Below are 16,555 nucleotides of genomic sequence, written 5' to 3'. Positions count from 1 at the left end.
TTCAATCTTTCCTAGCATCAGGGCCTTTTCCAGTGAGTCAGTTCTTCACATCAGGTGGCCAAAGTATTGGAGCTTCAGCTTCAGCATCAGTCCTTCCAATGAACACCCAGGACTGATTTCCTTTGGGATGGACTGGTTGGATCTCCTTGCAGTCCAAGGGAGTCTCAAGAATCTTCTCCAACACCACTGTTTAAAATCATCAATTCTTTGGCACTCAGCTTTCTTTGTGGTCCAACTCTCACATCCATACATGACTGCTAGAAAATTTCTGATATTTATCACATGTCTCAAGCTAGAAGTCTGTTACATCCCTAGTGTCTTCCTTGACTTCATCTTCAGCTCCAGAGCTATTCAGAAACCAAACCATGATGATCTTACCCTCCAACTTAGCTCTGAAGTCCATCATCCCCTTATCCTCTTTCCTGCCATACCCTTGGTTTTAATTCTGGTCTTGTCACTTCTCACCCACTATCGCTGTGGCCCATTGGGCACATCCTTTTTGATGGCACCATTCAGATGCCGCATTCAAAACCATGCATATTATTATGTCTTTCCCCTACTCAGTATCTCTCCTTTACCCATTATCTGTAAGTTTCCTCTATTATTTCATAGTCTGGAACCAATCGTTTCCAGCAGTGTCTCCTAACATTCTGCCTGACCAAGGATCCATACAGCTTGCTCACTTCTGCTTAGCGAGTCCTGCTCTTTGCTCGGGACTCTGAAGATTCCCCCATGCAGAGCTAAGTGATTTCCCTTGTGTTCCTCAACTGTATAGTGGCTCAGTGCTGGTCAGGGTTTATATACAGGCTTCATTATCTACTCTGACTTGGTCATAGTGAAACTCTGCCTCAGTTTCTTCGTTTTCTATAAAATGGAGATATGTAAAATGAAGACTATCTCATCGCATCATGTAAAATGGAGGATTAAATAATAAAGTGATCAGAAAGAACCTGCACATAGTTATTACTATATAGTGTTTTATCTATATATCCCATTTATTACTATTTTAGCACCTAATCCACTGTGCAGTGATTATATTTTATGTGTTTTTCTGAGTTAGAGGGTTTTATTCAATGTTTCATCCCTAGAACAAGCATAACATTCAGCACTTAGTAGGAGCACAGGTTATATTTGCTGACTGATGCTCTGTACTTTTCCTCTGATTAAGACAAAAATAAGAGATTTAATGCCATGCAACTGAATCTTCTTAAATTATTTTTGTCCTTTAATAATTTCAAATTTTAGTGGTGTGTGGCCTGAAAATGTAATACAGAAAATTAAAATTTTTTTATTTAACAAAGTTATAGTTTTATATAATGAAAAACAACTGGTTCTACAAGGTTAATCAAAAACAAACAGGACCTCTTTGACTACTCAGTCCACTTCATGTTCATTCTTCACATTCCCCCACTTTCAATAACTTTAGTTTTTTATTGTGGTATTTCTAAACAAGAAGAATTTTTTTATGGTTTTTAAAAAGTTGAAAAAATATTTATTTTGGTTTCACTGGGGTTTTGTTGCTGCGCTTGCTTTCTCTAGTTGAGACAAATGGAGTCTGCTCTTCATTGCAGTGCACAGGCTTCAGTGATTATGGCACAGGGGCTTAGTTGCCTCAAAGCCTGTGGGATTTCCCCAGACCAGGGATCGAACCTGTGTCCCCTGCATTGGCAAACAGATTCTTAACCATTGGACCACCAGGGAAGTCCAAAGAGTATTACTTTTAATGTATGTAGAAGTATTTCATATTCTCTATTGTGGTATTTCTAAATAATATGCTTCTTATTAAGAAATATGTTTATTGCTATTACTGAGTCTTTAAAGTTTATTATCTACTTTATTCTTACAATGGAAGATGAGATTTTAACACCTGTTTTCCTACATCTATTCACTACTACTGCGTCACACAAGTCCCAAGCTTAGCAGCTTCAAGCAGCAACTGTTCATATTGCTTATGTATTCATGGGTCAGCTGTGTGGTTCTTCTGTTCTGGACAGAGCTAGACTGATCTCTGCTGTGCTTACTCTTGTATCTATGGTCAGCTGTGGGTGAGGCAGGAGGCTTTGCCACCCTCGACTGGGTACTTTGGATGGCTTCAGCTGGAACAATCCAGCTAATTAGGCTTTGTTCGGTATAGTGTCTCTGCCCTCCACAAAGTAGCCCAACTTATCAGATACTAGAGGCAGGGATCCCTCAGGAGAGCAGAAGTGTGCAGGGAGCCTTTAAGACTAGGCTCAAAAATGTCATGCTACCTGTACTACATTCGAGTGGCCAAAGCAGGTTCTAAGGCCAGTCTGTATTCACATCTCCCACTAAGAAGAGCTGTAAAGAGAAATTGCAGGTGAAGATATGGGGAGCGAAAGCCATGTATGAAATAAACCTGCTACCGCTTCCCACGTCCAACACACTTATCCTCCCACTGCTCCTCTAGTTAGATGTGCCCCAGTTTTTAGTTGCTTCCCAGGTGGCGCAGGGATAAAGACTCTGCCTACCAGTGCAGGAGACACAGGATATGCAGGTTTGATGCCTGGCGCAGTTCGTGAAGATCCCCTGGAGTAGTAAATGGCAACTCACTCCAGTGTTCTTGCCTGGAGAATCACATGGACAGAGGAGCCTGTAGGGCTACAGTCCATGGTGTTGCAAAGAGTCAGAAACATACACACACACACAATCTTTTAGATCAATATTCATAACATCATAACATGGCTCAGTATCATGTAAAATACAATAAAAATGTGACAGCAATGTCCAGTTGCTTTAAAAGTCTCTAAGTCTCTATGGCTCATATGCCATGCCATATAGGGCCACCCAAGATGGACAGGTCATAGGTGGAGAGTTCTGACAAAATGTGGTTCACTGGAGAAGTGAATGACAAACCACTTTAGTATTCTTGCTTTGTGGATCCCATGAACAGTATGAAAAGGCAAAAAGATAGGACACTGAAAGATGAACTCCCCAGGTCGGTAGGTGCCCAACATGCTACTGGAGATCAGTGGACAAAAAACTAGAGGAAGAATGAAGAGATGAAGCCAAAGCAAAAAGAACACCCAGCTGTGGATATGACTCGTGATGGAAATAAAATCTGATGCTGTAAAAAGCAGTATTGCATAGGAACCTGGAATGTTAGGTCCATGAATCAAGGCAAATTGAAAGTGGTCAAACAGGAGTTGGCAAGAATGACAATTGACATTTTAGAAATCAGCAAATAAAATGGACTGGAATGGGTGAATTTAATTCAGATGCCCATTATATCTACTACTGTGGGCAAGAATCCCTTAGAAAAAATGGAGTGGCCATCATAGTCAACAGAAGAGTCCGAAATGCAGTACTTGGATACAGTCTCAAAAATGACAGAATGATCTCTGTTCACCTCCAAGGCAAACCATTCAATATCACAGTAATCCAAGTCTATGCCCCAACCAGTAACGCTGAAGAAGCTGAAGTTGAATGGTTCTATGAAGACCTACAAGACCTTCTAGAACTAACACCTCCTAAAGATGTCTTTTTCATTATAGGAGACTGGAATGTGAAAGTAGGAAGTCAAGAAATACCAGGAATAACAGGCAAATTTGGCCTTGGAATACGGAATGAAGCAGGGCAAAGGCTAATAGAGTTTTGCCAAGAGAACGCACTGGTCATAGCAAACACCCTCTTCCAACAACACAAGAGAAGACTCTACACATGGACATCACCAGATGGTCAACACCGAAATCAGACTGATTATATTCTTTGCAGCCAAAGAAGCTCTATACAGTCAGCAAAAACAAGACCAGGAGCTGACTGTGGCTCAGACCATGAACTCCTTATTGCCAAATTCAGACTTAAATTGAAGAAAGTAGGGAAAACCATTAGATCATTCAGGAATGACCTAAATCAAATCCCTTATGATTATACAGTGGAAGTGAGAAAGAGATTTAAGGGCCTAGATCTGATAGATAGAGTGCCTGATGAACTATGGAATGAGGTTTGTGACATTGTCCAGGAGACAGGGATCAAGACCATTCCCATGGAAAAGAATTGCAAAAAAGCAAAATGGCTGTCTGGGGAGGCCTTACAAATAGCTGTGAAAAGAAGAGAAGTGAAAGGCAAAGGAGAAAAGGAAAGATATACCCATTTGAATGCAGAGTTCCAAAGAATAGCAAAGGGAGATAAGAAAATCTTCCTCAGTGATCAATGCTAAGAAATAGAGGAAAACAACAGAATGGGAAAGACTAGAGATCTCTTCAAGAAAATTAGAGATACCAAGGGAACATTTCATGCAAAGATGGGCTCAATAAAGGACAGAAATGGTATGGACCTAACAGAAGCAGAAGATATTAGGAAGAGGTGACAAGAATACACAGAAAAACTATACAGAAAAGATCTTCACGACCCAGATAACCACAGTGGTGTGATGACTCACCTAGAGTCAGACATCCTGGAATGCGAAGTCAAGTGGGCCTTAGGAAGCATCACTACGAACAAAGCTAGAGAAGGCGATGGGATTCCAATTGAGCTATTTGAAATCCTGAAAGATGATGCTGTGAAAATGCTGCAGTCAATATGCCAGCAAATTTGGGAAAGTCAGCAGTGGCCACAGGACTGGAAGAGGTCAGTTTTCATTCCAATCCCAAAGAAAGGCAACGCCAAAGAATGCTCAAACTATCGCACAGTTGTACTCATCTCACCCGCTAGCAAAGTAATGCTCAAAATTCTCCAGGCCAGAATTCAACAATATGTGAACTGTGAACTTCCAGGTGTTCAAGCTGGATTTAGAAAAGGCAGAGGAACCAGAGATCAAATTGCCAACATCCGTTGGATCACTGAAAAAGCGAGAGAGTTCCAGAAAAACATCTACTTCTGCTTTATTGACTATGCCAAAACCTTTGACTGTGTGGATCACAACAAACTGTGGAAAATTCTGAAAGAGATGGCAATACCAGACCACCTGACCTGCCTCTTGAGAAATTTGTATGCAGGTCAAGAAGCAACAGTTAGAACTGGGTATGGAACAACAGACTGGTTCCAAATTTGGAAAGGAGTACATCAAGGCTGTATATGGTCACTCTGCTTATTTAGCTTATATGCAGAATACATCATGAGAAATGCTGGACTGGATGAAGCACAAGCTGGAATCAAGGAGAAATGTCAATAACCTCAGATATGCAGATGACACCACACTTGTGGCAGAAAATGAAGAACTAAGGAGCCTCTTGATGAAAGTGAAAGAGGAGTGAAAAAGTTGGCTTAAAACTCAACATTCAGAAAACTAAGATCATGACATCTGGTCCCATCACTTCCCCCGTGGCAAATAGATGGGGAGACAATGGAAACGGTGAGAAACTTAATTTTTTTGGTCTCTAAAATCACTGCAGATGGGGACTGCAGCCATGAAATTAAAAGACGCTTGCTCCTTGGAAGAAAAGTTATGACCAACCTAGACAGCATATTAAAAACCAGAGACGTTACTTTGCCAACAAAGGTCTGTCAAGTCAAAGCTATGGTTTTTCCAGTAGTCATGTATGGATGTGAGAGTTGGACTATAAAGAAAGCTGAGTGCCAAAGAATTGATGCTTTTGAACTGTGGTGTTGGAGATGACTCTTGAGAGTCCCTTGGACAGCATGGAGATCCAACCAGTCCATCCTAAAGGAAATCAGTCCTGACCATTCATTGGAAGGATGATGCTGAAGCTGAAGGAGCTCCAACATTTTGGCCATCTCATGCGAAGTGACTCATTTAGAAAGACCCTGATGCTGGGAAAGATTGAAGGCAGGAGGAGAAGGGGACGACAGAGGATGAGATGGTTGGATGGCATCACCCACTCAGTGGACATGAGTTTAAGTAAACTCTGGGAGTTGGTGATGGACAGGGAAGTCCAGTTTGCTGCAGTCCATGGGGTCACAAAGAGTTGAACACGACTGAGTGACTGAACTGAACTGAAGTGCTCACTCTTACTTTTTGTTCTTACTGAGAACCAATAACATTTGCACACTTTCATTGAGTTTTTTAAAACCCTTTACACTGTTACACATTTGTAGGATCTAATTCTCATACTATTTTTTAATTTTGTCACTTTCATGATATTCATTTATCATGATAAATCATTATCCTTGACTGCTGTTGTATTTCAGGTTAATTATTCTTAATTTTCAGAATCTTTTACCTTCTTTTTCTGTTTTCTATGAAATAATTTTATCTGCCGTCTTCACTGATCCTTTGCTGGTGGTGTATTGAAAATCTGTTTCTGATCTGTCTCCTCAAATTATAATAGTAACTAATCTGTTGTTTAATATGCATTCTTCAATTATTTTTTACCACAGATATAATTTATGTGAGTATACTTTGACTTAGATTGATTTGCCCACAATTTGGCAGTTCCTATAGCTTCTCTTCCTCCACCTTCTCTATTATTCTACCTCTAAAAGTGGTATTTTGCCCAAAATAAAAAAATTTTAAAAGTAGTATTTTGACTGGGTGTTTTACATCCTACTACCTTTACATTGATTCTCCATTAAGCGTTTCTAAAGTGTGAAAGAATGAGTCCAAAGTCATCCTTAGCCTCAAATTTCAAAATTTATCTCTCTTATTGGCAGTCTTAAAAAAAAAAAATCTGTCCTTTTACTTCAAGTACCTGAGCATCTTTCTTTTAGGTTGTTCCTGAATGAGAAGGAGTGGGGAGGGGGACAGCTGCCATTCACCGAGAGTCAACTTCGTGTTAAGTTTTTTTGCTAGTGTAGTTTTTGTATCCATGCAGAGGTCATCCTTTTCTCCACCAGCATTATTCCTCCTCCAAAAACTTCAGTTATTCCTTTAACTCCTGCCCATGTTCCTGTCCTCTTCCATTTTCTGAAGCACCCTTTTCTTTCTGTAGATGGACTCTTCTTGATCTATTTCTAGCTTGTTTTCTCCTGTATTGTTTGTTTCTAGGTGTGGGTTTTGATCTGCACGTATCCCAGTCATTGAGGAATCTTAATCTGTCCATCAGTTCTGCTTTTTACCTGAATTTACAAAATTCAGAATTTTGTTTTTCAATTATAGTATATTTCCCTTTTGTGGTAATTATTTCTCATTTTTTTCTTTTCAAACGAAGTTGGCATATGTTTACTTGATTGACTAATAATAACCAATGATTAATAAAATGTTGATTTTACTAATGTGTCAGGTGGTGGTCTAAGTATTTTTTGTGTAACTCTGGAGTTATCATTAGCTTAGTTACTAAAACTTATTTTGATGAACTCTTCCCAAATTTTGCTTCTATGTTTTTGAAAAATGCTTTGCTATTTTTTCTTTATGAGTGTAACCCATAAAGGGTGAAAACCCATGTAGGCTTTATTTAATTTTATTCCACCAAATTCTTAAAAGTCTTTACTTGACAGCTTTATTACTGTGGTTTGGCTTATACTGATGACAAAGAGTGATTGAATTTTAAACCTTCAAAAAGAAACACTTTGAAATGAAAGATGATTTTTAGGGACAGGGAAAAAAATTTGGAATAATCAATAATTATCTAAACTCTATTTCTTATGTATAAAAAAGAATATTTTCATACTCATATTATGGCTGTTGTTCAAATATAAAATAATGAAAGAAGCAGAGATATTTTATAAAGCTAGGAATAAGATAGAGATAAGATTGCTTATCAACAGTATTATTTTGCAGGCAAAAAGTTTCAGAACCCCAACAATAAGGAGCATCACACCTTTATCTGGAACTCCAGGTCTGTTATATAACAACCAAAATATCTTTTTTGGTTTATAGTAATTAATTTTTAGTATGTAAAATATATGATACCTAAAAATTTATAAATAGCATTTTCTGATTATAAAATATTGTTTAATGCTTTTTAATAGCTGCATCTGAATCTATTATAATATATTAAACTTTCCCTATATTGAATGTTAGTTGGCTTCCAGTGTTTTTTATAATAACTATAGTTGTATCAGCTTGTAATTCCAACAGGAAAATGTGAGAATGTCCTTCTTTTTAAACCTTGACAATTCTAGGTACTCTTGTATTTTCAAGAATTTATGTGAAAAATGTACTCCTACACAGTCCCTAGGGGGCTGACCCTGGCTTCACCTCCTCCAAGCTCAGTGGACATTGGTTACTGGGAGGCAGAAGGGCTCTTCTCCTTTTCCTTTTTTATAAAAAGAATTTATGTGAAAAGTATTGTAGATTTTGTCCTGAATTTTTCCACTTCTTTGATTTATGTAATTAATTTTGTATTTATTAAAGTTTTTTATTTCTTCTTTTCATGAATTACCAATTCATCTCTTTGATAATTTAAGGCTAGTCGTTTATTTCCATATTAAGTTACAAGAATTATTTGTATCTTAAGACTGTATGTCATATATATATCTTACTGATGGGAAATATTTTTTAATTTATTATTTGCTTTTTAAATATATCAATGATGTTTCTGTCCTCACTTAATTTTTATTATTAAATCTATAGATCTTAACTTTTGTTATTTCTCCCTTCATTTTATGCTCCCTTCATTTTATAGTCAGGATCCCACTATCCTGACTATATAAATACTAAATAAATTTACTACATAAATCTTTGCTTATTTTGCAAGAGTTTTTGTGGTTTTATTATTTATATTTAATTTTTATTTCACCTAGAATTTACTTCATTTTTTGGTATAAAGTAGGGATCTTATTTACATTTTCTCAAATAAATCACTCATGACCCAAGCAATATTTATTGAATAATTCATCCTATCTTCCACGAAACACCTCTTAAGCTATAAATACTTATAGATACCTCTTTAATACTATACATATTTATTTATGATTTATTTTTTTATTAGAACTTTCAGAGCAGTTCTAAATGATACAATGAACACAAGATATAAGTGTCTGAATGCTGGTTTTATTGGGATAATCTGTAAAGTTTTAATATTAAATGTATGGATATATAGATAGATGATCTTGCACTGAGTTTTTTTTCTATTTGCTTTTAGGTACACTAATAACAATCCGAGGCAGGACCTTCACTGATGTCTATGGAAGTAATACGGCACTAAGCTCTAATGGGAAAAATGTGAGGATTTTGAGGTAAGTTTTTGATGTGGCAACAAAAATATTCTTATAACTCATAGATGAGATGTGATAGCCCATGAATAATGGGTCCAATGATATTAAAAATCACTACAATGTGATGAGATTCCCAGTATTTTCCAGCCATATTATGCAAGGAAAAATAGACTGTTGCATAGTTCATTGACATAGAAACAATGGCCATCATTGTTAATCAGCTATATTCCAATACAAAATAAAAAGCTAAAAAAAGGAGAAACCATGGCCAATATACTTTTCTCTTTTGGTCTGACAAAACTGCTTATTTTTCTATGATGGACTTTATTCATAGGAGGTACATGGAAGAAGTCTAATAGTAATTGAGCTGAAATCGCAGAACTTCATTACTGGAGAACTTTATTACTTTATCGAGCTGCCTCATTTTGTACATATTAAAGAAAAAACAAAACAAAACAAAACCTTTGAAGCCTGGAGGTCCATGAGTTAGTAAAGGTCAGGAGGAGAACCCAAGTTTCCCAACAGGCATTTTGGCACTTTTTCTACTGCACATGGTGTATTAGGGGAGAGCTGAAACTGAAAAAAGTCAATAATGTATTAACAGGCCAGGATTTGAATCCTAATTCCTCCATGTTCTAATTGTGTACCAGATGGTAACATTGCTGGTTATCAAAAGTACTGTCCACACTTTGGGCAGGAAATAGCAATGTCGCTAGAGTTATATAACTTTCTGCAGCGTTGGTGGGGTTATCTCGGTCCTGCCTTAAAAGACCGGAAGCCTTGCTCATTTCCTCTGTAGTTGAAATTTACTTCTCTTTAATACAAAGGAATGGATAGAAATTATTTCTTGAAATCAAAAATCACAGTCAGACAAGACTTCAGAGATCAGGCTACCCAGCCTCTATATTCTGGTAACCCTGAGATACTATATATAAACATAGAAAAAAATTCACACAGAATCAAATCATAGTTTCCAAGATACTTCATGCTTATTGAATACATGTATAAAATGGGCAAATGAATAAATTAATATTCAGCACACATATATGTACATATATATAATTTTATAAAACATGCAATTTGAAAGGTTTTGCTAAATGAAATAAAGATGATTTGTCTGGCATTCTATGGGGCAGAGCTCTCAATTAAATCACATTTGCATGAATCTATTATTCTAGAAATATTTTTATTGATTCCTTATATAAAATAAAAGGACTACTAAAATAAACAAATATTTAACATTTTATATGGACTGTTTAGTATAAGTATTTTGTCTATTTCTGTATAGTTGAGTATTATGAATGTTTTATATCTCAATTCTAAAAGCAGATTTTCTAAGTCATCCTTTCCCTAATGATGCCAGGAAATAGAAAATTTAACTTTCAAGTGATTCCTTTTTTCCTTCTCTGTAGTTGAAATTTACTTCTCTTTAATACAAAGGAATGGATAGAAATTATTTCATGAAATCACAGAATCACAATAAGAAGAGACCACAGAGCAGGCTGCCCAGCCCCTATACTCTGGTAACCCTGAGATACTATTAATATATATAAATGTAGAAAAAAAATCACACATTGAACTATAGGCAAAAGTTTTAGAACTGCTTTTATCTCATTTCTATCACATTCATTTTGACACTGGAGCCCTCAAGGCACTCTGTTGTGCCTGAATTTTGTAAGTGGGAGCAGTGAATGGGCTGAGTCTTGACAGGAAGTCAGGAGACCAAGCACCGAAACTGCTTCTGCTTCTCACAAGCTGTGTCAGTTTGGCCAAATCTCCACATTCAGACCAGGTACAAATGATAGAGGACATGCAAATGACTCAAGGACCTAGTGCCTACTAAAGGAGCTTTTGGTCTTAAAGTGAGGGAAAAAAAATAATAAATATATGTATTTAAGGGCAAATAGGGTAATATTACCAGAGAGAGGCAAACCCACACCACTGTAGGAATTACAGGGTATGGTTAAGAATGTACACTGGAGCAGAGCTTTCTAGGTTTGAATTCCTGCTCTACCCCTTCCTGGCTGCAGGCTTGGGCAAGCTACTTAGCCTCCCTGGCTCAGTCTCTTCACCTGTAAAATGGAAGGATATTAGTTACTAATGTGTAAGTACTAACACATAAGTTGCCAGGACTTAATGTAGTAATGCTGTAAATGCTGGCTGCTAAGTTTGTTGTTTATTTGCCTGAAGCAAAAGGTTAGAAAGAGAATATGAACTCATACATCTCTGTAATAGGTATAGTAATTCAGTTTATTCTTTATAACCTAATGTATTGATCAAATGAAAGAATTTGTATGAAAAGTATGTTAAAAAGTTCAAAGTTCTCTGCTAGGAGATATGCTAGTAATTCAGGCTTGTATCTGGCCTTATTTTGTATCTGGATTTGCTGTCCCAGAAGCTGGGGATTTAGTCTGGTGTTGCAAAGAATCTGATAGCTGTCAGTTACCTACAAGCCTCCAGTATCACTGGGTTCTATCAGCCTTAAAGTAATAGGTCAGTCTAGTCAGCTGGGGAAAGAAATGTGAAGGCAGATTTTCCTCTCGGCTTCTAATCCTTCTCAGCTTCTTGTTCCCATTTCATTGGCACTGATCCTATTAGACATTCTTTTCATCCCAATTATTTTGTGAGACGTGAGCCTTGTTTAACTCATATGAAACTTAACTACAAAATTATGTTTTGTATTGGAATTAATTGAACTTCAGATGGAAGAGTCCCCGTTATCTACATTTGCTATCCCTATAGTATTCATCACTTTATAACACACCAAATATGTTATGATTATCATGTTTATTGTCATTCTTCCCCAGTTAGATTGTCAGCCCTATAACGGCAGAGATCTTGGCTCACTGATGTGCTCCAGCATCTAGAGCAAAAACTGTAACATAATAAGTGGTCAGTAGATGTTTGTTGAATGAATGATGGATACTATTAAGTGATTGGGAGAAAAAAAAAATAAGGTGGCAGTAAGCTTGGTGGGAGGAGAGCATTTTGAAACAATATATTAAACACAATTTGATCTTTTCCAATAAAATATTTATACAGGGTTTATATTGGAGGAATGCCCTGTGAGCTTCTCATATCACAATCTGATAATTTGTAAGTAATTCAAATAATTTTCTTTAGAAAAATAAATAGTAGATATACTAGATTTAAATAGTAATTTCTAGCAATAGTGCATATCCAAATGCTTTATAACACAGTATAAATTGTAATATTTGATATGGTAATTTATCAGTCATTGATATAGTTAGATGTAACCTGATCTCCACTATCTCCAGTGTATTATGATATGAACTGTTTAAATTATTTTGAATAAAGTGTTTTGAGAAATACCTTTATCAAATAATTGTTTCACTTGGTAGTGTTTTGAATTCTTTAAAAGGAATATCAATGGGGATGACCAAATTAATGACAAAATATTTAATTTTTAAATAACTTCAACAAAGACTGGGAAATATTTATTCAAATAGCTTCAGCTAATATTGGGAAATATTTATTCAAATAACTTCAGCTAAGATTGGGAAATATTTTTATTTTACAAAAATCTTTGTTGTAGCAACAGTTTCTGTCCTGATACATATTCTGAAATTCATAAGATTTTTTGAGGGAAACACAATATTTTAAAACTTCAATGTCAATGTAAACTTTGAAATTAAAATGCATATTTTATTAGGTATGGTCTAAAACTAGATCATCCAAATGGAGACATGGGTTCTATGGTTTGTAAGATGAGTGGAACTTACATTGGTAAGTGTTGACCATCATTTATCATAGTTTTCAGAAATGCCTGACTGTATTTCCTTGTTTGGTATTCTCTTAGACTGCTCCTGTAGCCTCATCCCTTTTTTAAAAATTAGCACTTCCTGGCTTTTTTTTCAGCATCACGTAAGCATGTATGAAAAACCTTTTTCTAAGATTTACACTGAAGTGTCTTCAAGTATCTTTTTTTCCATTTCTTCTGTCATTTAAATGTTTCCATTACTAATTTAGCTGTTTACCTGTAGCTTTAATTTTACTCTGATTTTTATTCCTTGCTCTATGTACTTCAGAATCATAAGCATTTTAGTTAATGAGCTTTATTCCTTCTGCCTCGGGCTTCTCTGGTGGCTCAGACAGTAAAGAATCCACCTGAAACTCGGGAGATCCAGGTTCAATCCCTGAGTTGGGAAGATCCCCTGGAGAAGAGAATGGCAACCCACTCCAGTATTCTTGCCTGGAGAATTCCATGGACAGAGGAGCCTAGAGGGCTACAGTCTATGCGGACACGACTGAACGACTAACACACGTGCGTGCACACATACACACACACACACACACACACACACATATACACATTCCTTCTGCTTCACAGCCTTTGCAAGTTCCCGGTCCTGAAAGTTTCAAATAAAATGTCATGTCTTTGAAAAAGCCTGATCCCCAGCTTTACATTCTCGAAGTTCGTTCTCCTTTTCCTTGATAGCTTTATCACAGTACTTAGTTCTCTGTGTCGTTGCTTTTGACTGACTATATCCTCCGTTTGACAGTGTGCTCACCCTGCACCTCTCAACCCGTCACTGACCCAATTAAGTAGCTGTTAAATGAATGAAAGAAAATTGAGGGCAATATGATTACATATATGTTCTTTTATTCTTCATTCATTATTATACTTTGTGAGGTTTTCCTGGTTACAACGTTGAGACATCTTATTTGTATATCTTAAAGTAGTAGGTGTTTCTTTAAGATATTTCGTTTTCATTTCTTTGAGGATTAGTAGATGGTTGCATAATTACGGTGTTAATTTTCCTTGCTTTTAAATCAGCTTTATAATATATAGTTATTATTCTCCTGTGATTGAGAATTTAATTGATTGTGTATTTTAATTAATTCCAGGTCATCACAATGTCAGCTTCATCTTGGATAGTGATTATGGAAGGTAGATCATTTTGTAAATAATAATTTTCATAATTGATTCAACTGGGAAAATAAAATAAAAGTGTATATTTACTTTGTGCTATATATCGCTAGATTAAAAACTTAATTACTTTCAAAAAATTAATCACTTTACCCAAATTAACATTTAAGGAGTCTGTAACTCCTGTTCACTAGTAATTTGTGTCTCAGACATGGCCTTTCAGTTGCTGGGAAATCTAGCATTACTTAAAACAGTAAATAAAAATATTTGATTGTGATATGAAAAAGTGTGATTTTATGTTCTTAGCCCTTCTTGTTTATAAAGTTGTTTTGATAACTAATTAAATTTTTTTGAATGTAGGAATAAATAAAGCTTCATGATTAATATTACCTGATAATGATTTTCTCCTGAAGTATCAAGACAAATAGAATTGTGAAAGATGGTAGCTACAGCTTTTAATTGTTCATTCTAATACCAATATTAATAACTTATATTTATGATTTCTAGTAAAACTAGAACTTATTTCCAGATATCCTAATTTCAGTCAGAAAGACCATCACATACTTATAGAAATACGAGAATATGCAAATCTCAGCACATGTTGCAAGTCTTATAGATATAATAAAGAACCTTTAGTGGCAGGCATGGCATTAAGCACTTTACACATATTATCTAGCTTAATACTCCCAGAGAACCTATAAATTGGATGTTTTCATCTATCCCATATTGCACACTGGGAAAGCAACACTTAGGAACATTAAATTATTTGCCTAGGAATATTCAGCTGGTAGGAAACAGAACTAGAATGTGAACCCATGCAGTCTGACTCCAGGACCTAAGCCTTTCTTCCCCATGCTTTGTCATGACCGATGGAGGGTCTCAGTCAAAGAACCACATCTCATCACTGTTTAACGCCCTGACCCAGGATTCTCTACCGTGGGGGGATTACCCCACTCCTGGAGCATTCACAAAGGTGTGTGTGGGGCATTCGTTGGCCCTCCCAGTCACTGGAGCATGCTGCTTGCCTTTTATGGGCAGGACCATGATGTGCCAAACCTAAATTGTTCTTCCCAAAATGTCATAGCATCTCCCATTTGGAAAGTGAACTGGTTGATTGAAATCCAAATAAGTCACATCATTTAGCCATCCAATACTAATATAGTTGTAGTAGACCGATGATGAAAAATTGTTTATTTTTTTGTCTCTGAAGAGAGACTCAGTGATTAGAAGTTTGGAAAGAGTGGCAATATTATAATCAAAGCAGATGTTATTCCTGTTCATTGTTTACAGGCTGTAAGAGAAGGATGAGATTTGGTCCCTGCATGTATGGAAATGCAGTTGGGTTGGTGAAACTAAATCCATTATCACTGTATTTACAGATGAGCTAGTTCTAGACACCTAAAGTCAGTAGATTTATTGCCAAGTTATAAACGTGGGCTGGACATTTTTTTTAATTAGTTATTTTTAAAATTATTTATGATAATAATAACCATAATACTTAAATTTGAGACTTACTGTGTACCTGCCCTATTTTAAGCCATTAATGAGTATCAAAACAACCTTATGGAATGTGTACTATTAGTACCATTTTTCAGCTGAAGAAATTGAGGCACACTTTTTAAAAACTTGTGGGTTCCCAAAGCCCAGGGACTGTATTTTTTCTTTTTTACAAGTTTTTGTTATTATTTGTTTTGGACCATGACTCATGGCTTGTGGAATCTTAGTTCCCCAACCAGGGATTGAACCCAGGCTCCAGCAGTGAAAGTGTCAAGTCGTAACCACTGGATCACCATCAGGGAATTACTTAAAGTGCCAAGTCCTAACCACCGGACACTTTATTATAGAATAAAATACACTGCACTAAAATCGTGAAGAATTTTATAATTCAAGATAAAGCCGGAGTGGGTGATATGTAAACAGTGCTAAGATTTACCTTTATGATTTACAAGGGACAGTGACTTGTCCCATAACTTAACTGTGATTTTCTGTAAGGACATGGCCTACTTAGATATAACTTGATAAGATCAGACAATAGGATTTTATTGAAATATTAGCAAAACGTGTTAGAAGCAATGATATGGAGTTTTAAATGATTTTGTGAACTATATATGGTTCCTTTATGCTCTCAATGTCATTCTTCCTAAGGTGAGAAAAGTGAATTCTTAGTTCCAAGTCTGAATGAGAGGTGCTAATTGCCAAATTCATCATATCTCTCTCAGAGAAATAATTATCCAAAAATAGAAGGTTTGAGTGATTGAGCTTGATTGTGATTGATAGGTATACATAAGTCAATATGCAGCATTAACATACCCCCCAAATTAGAAAATTTGTGCATATGTAGGCAAAAATATTGCATACAATTGTTATTGCATAAAATTTATTGCATAAAATTCTGTGATCTTGACTTATAATCATTGTTTCCTTTTTTAAGCCAATGGATTTCCTTTTGTTTTAGGGTCTCAGAGTTTAAGAAATTGTATTTCTATATAAAACAGTCTTAAGAATTTAAGGTGATTGTTAAAAACATGATATTTACTACTTAAAAATCTAGTTTTAAGATTACATGGCATTTTTAAAATGTCATCATTTTATAATTAATAAAATCAATATTTTACAAATTTCTGGAGCATTGCTGAATATCAGATGAAC

At 35.9% G+C, this 16,555-nt stretch overlaps 1 protein-coding gene across 1 annotated transcript in view; it reads left to right on the top strand.

Moving 5' to 3' along the window:
* Positions 1-16,555, top strand: part of PKHD1L1 (PKHD1 like 1) — a 179,809-nt gene that overhangs the window by 13,059 nt on the left and 150,195 nt on the right. Inside the window, 5 exon segments of the mRNA XM_059874459.1 lie at positions 7,637-7,694; positions 8,943-9,036; positions 12,058-12,111; positions 12,689-12,762; positions 13,885-13,927. Coding sequence (XP_059730442.1) covers positions 7,637-7,694; positions 8,943-9,036; positions 12,058-12,111; positions 12,689-12,762; positions 13,885-13,927 — 323 coding nt within the window.

The sequence above is a fragment of the Bos taurus genome, chromosome 14 (genome assembly GCF_002263795.3).
Source record: "Bos taurus isolate L1 Dominette 01449 registration number 42190680 breed Hereford chromosome 14, ARS-UCD2.0, whole genome shotgun sequence".
Classification (NCBI taxonomy): Eukaryota; Metazoa; Chordata; class Mammalia; order Artiodactyla; family Bovidae; genus Bos; species Bos taurus.
This window is presented reverse-complemented; position numbering and strand designations above follow the sequence as displayed.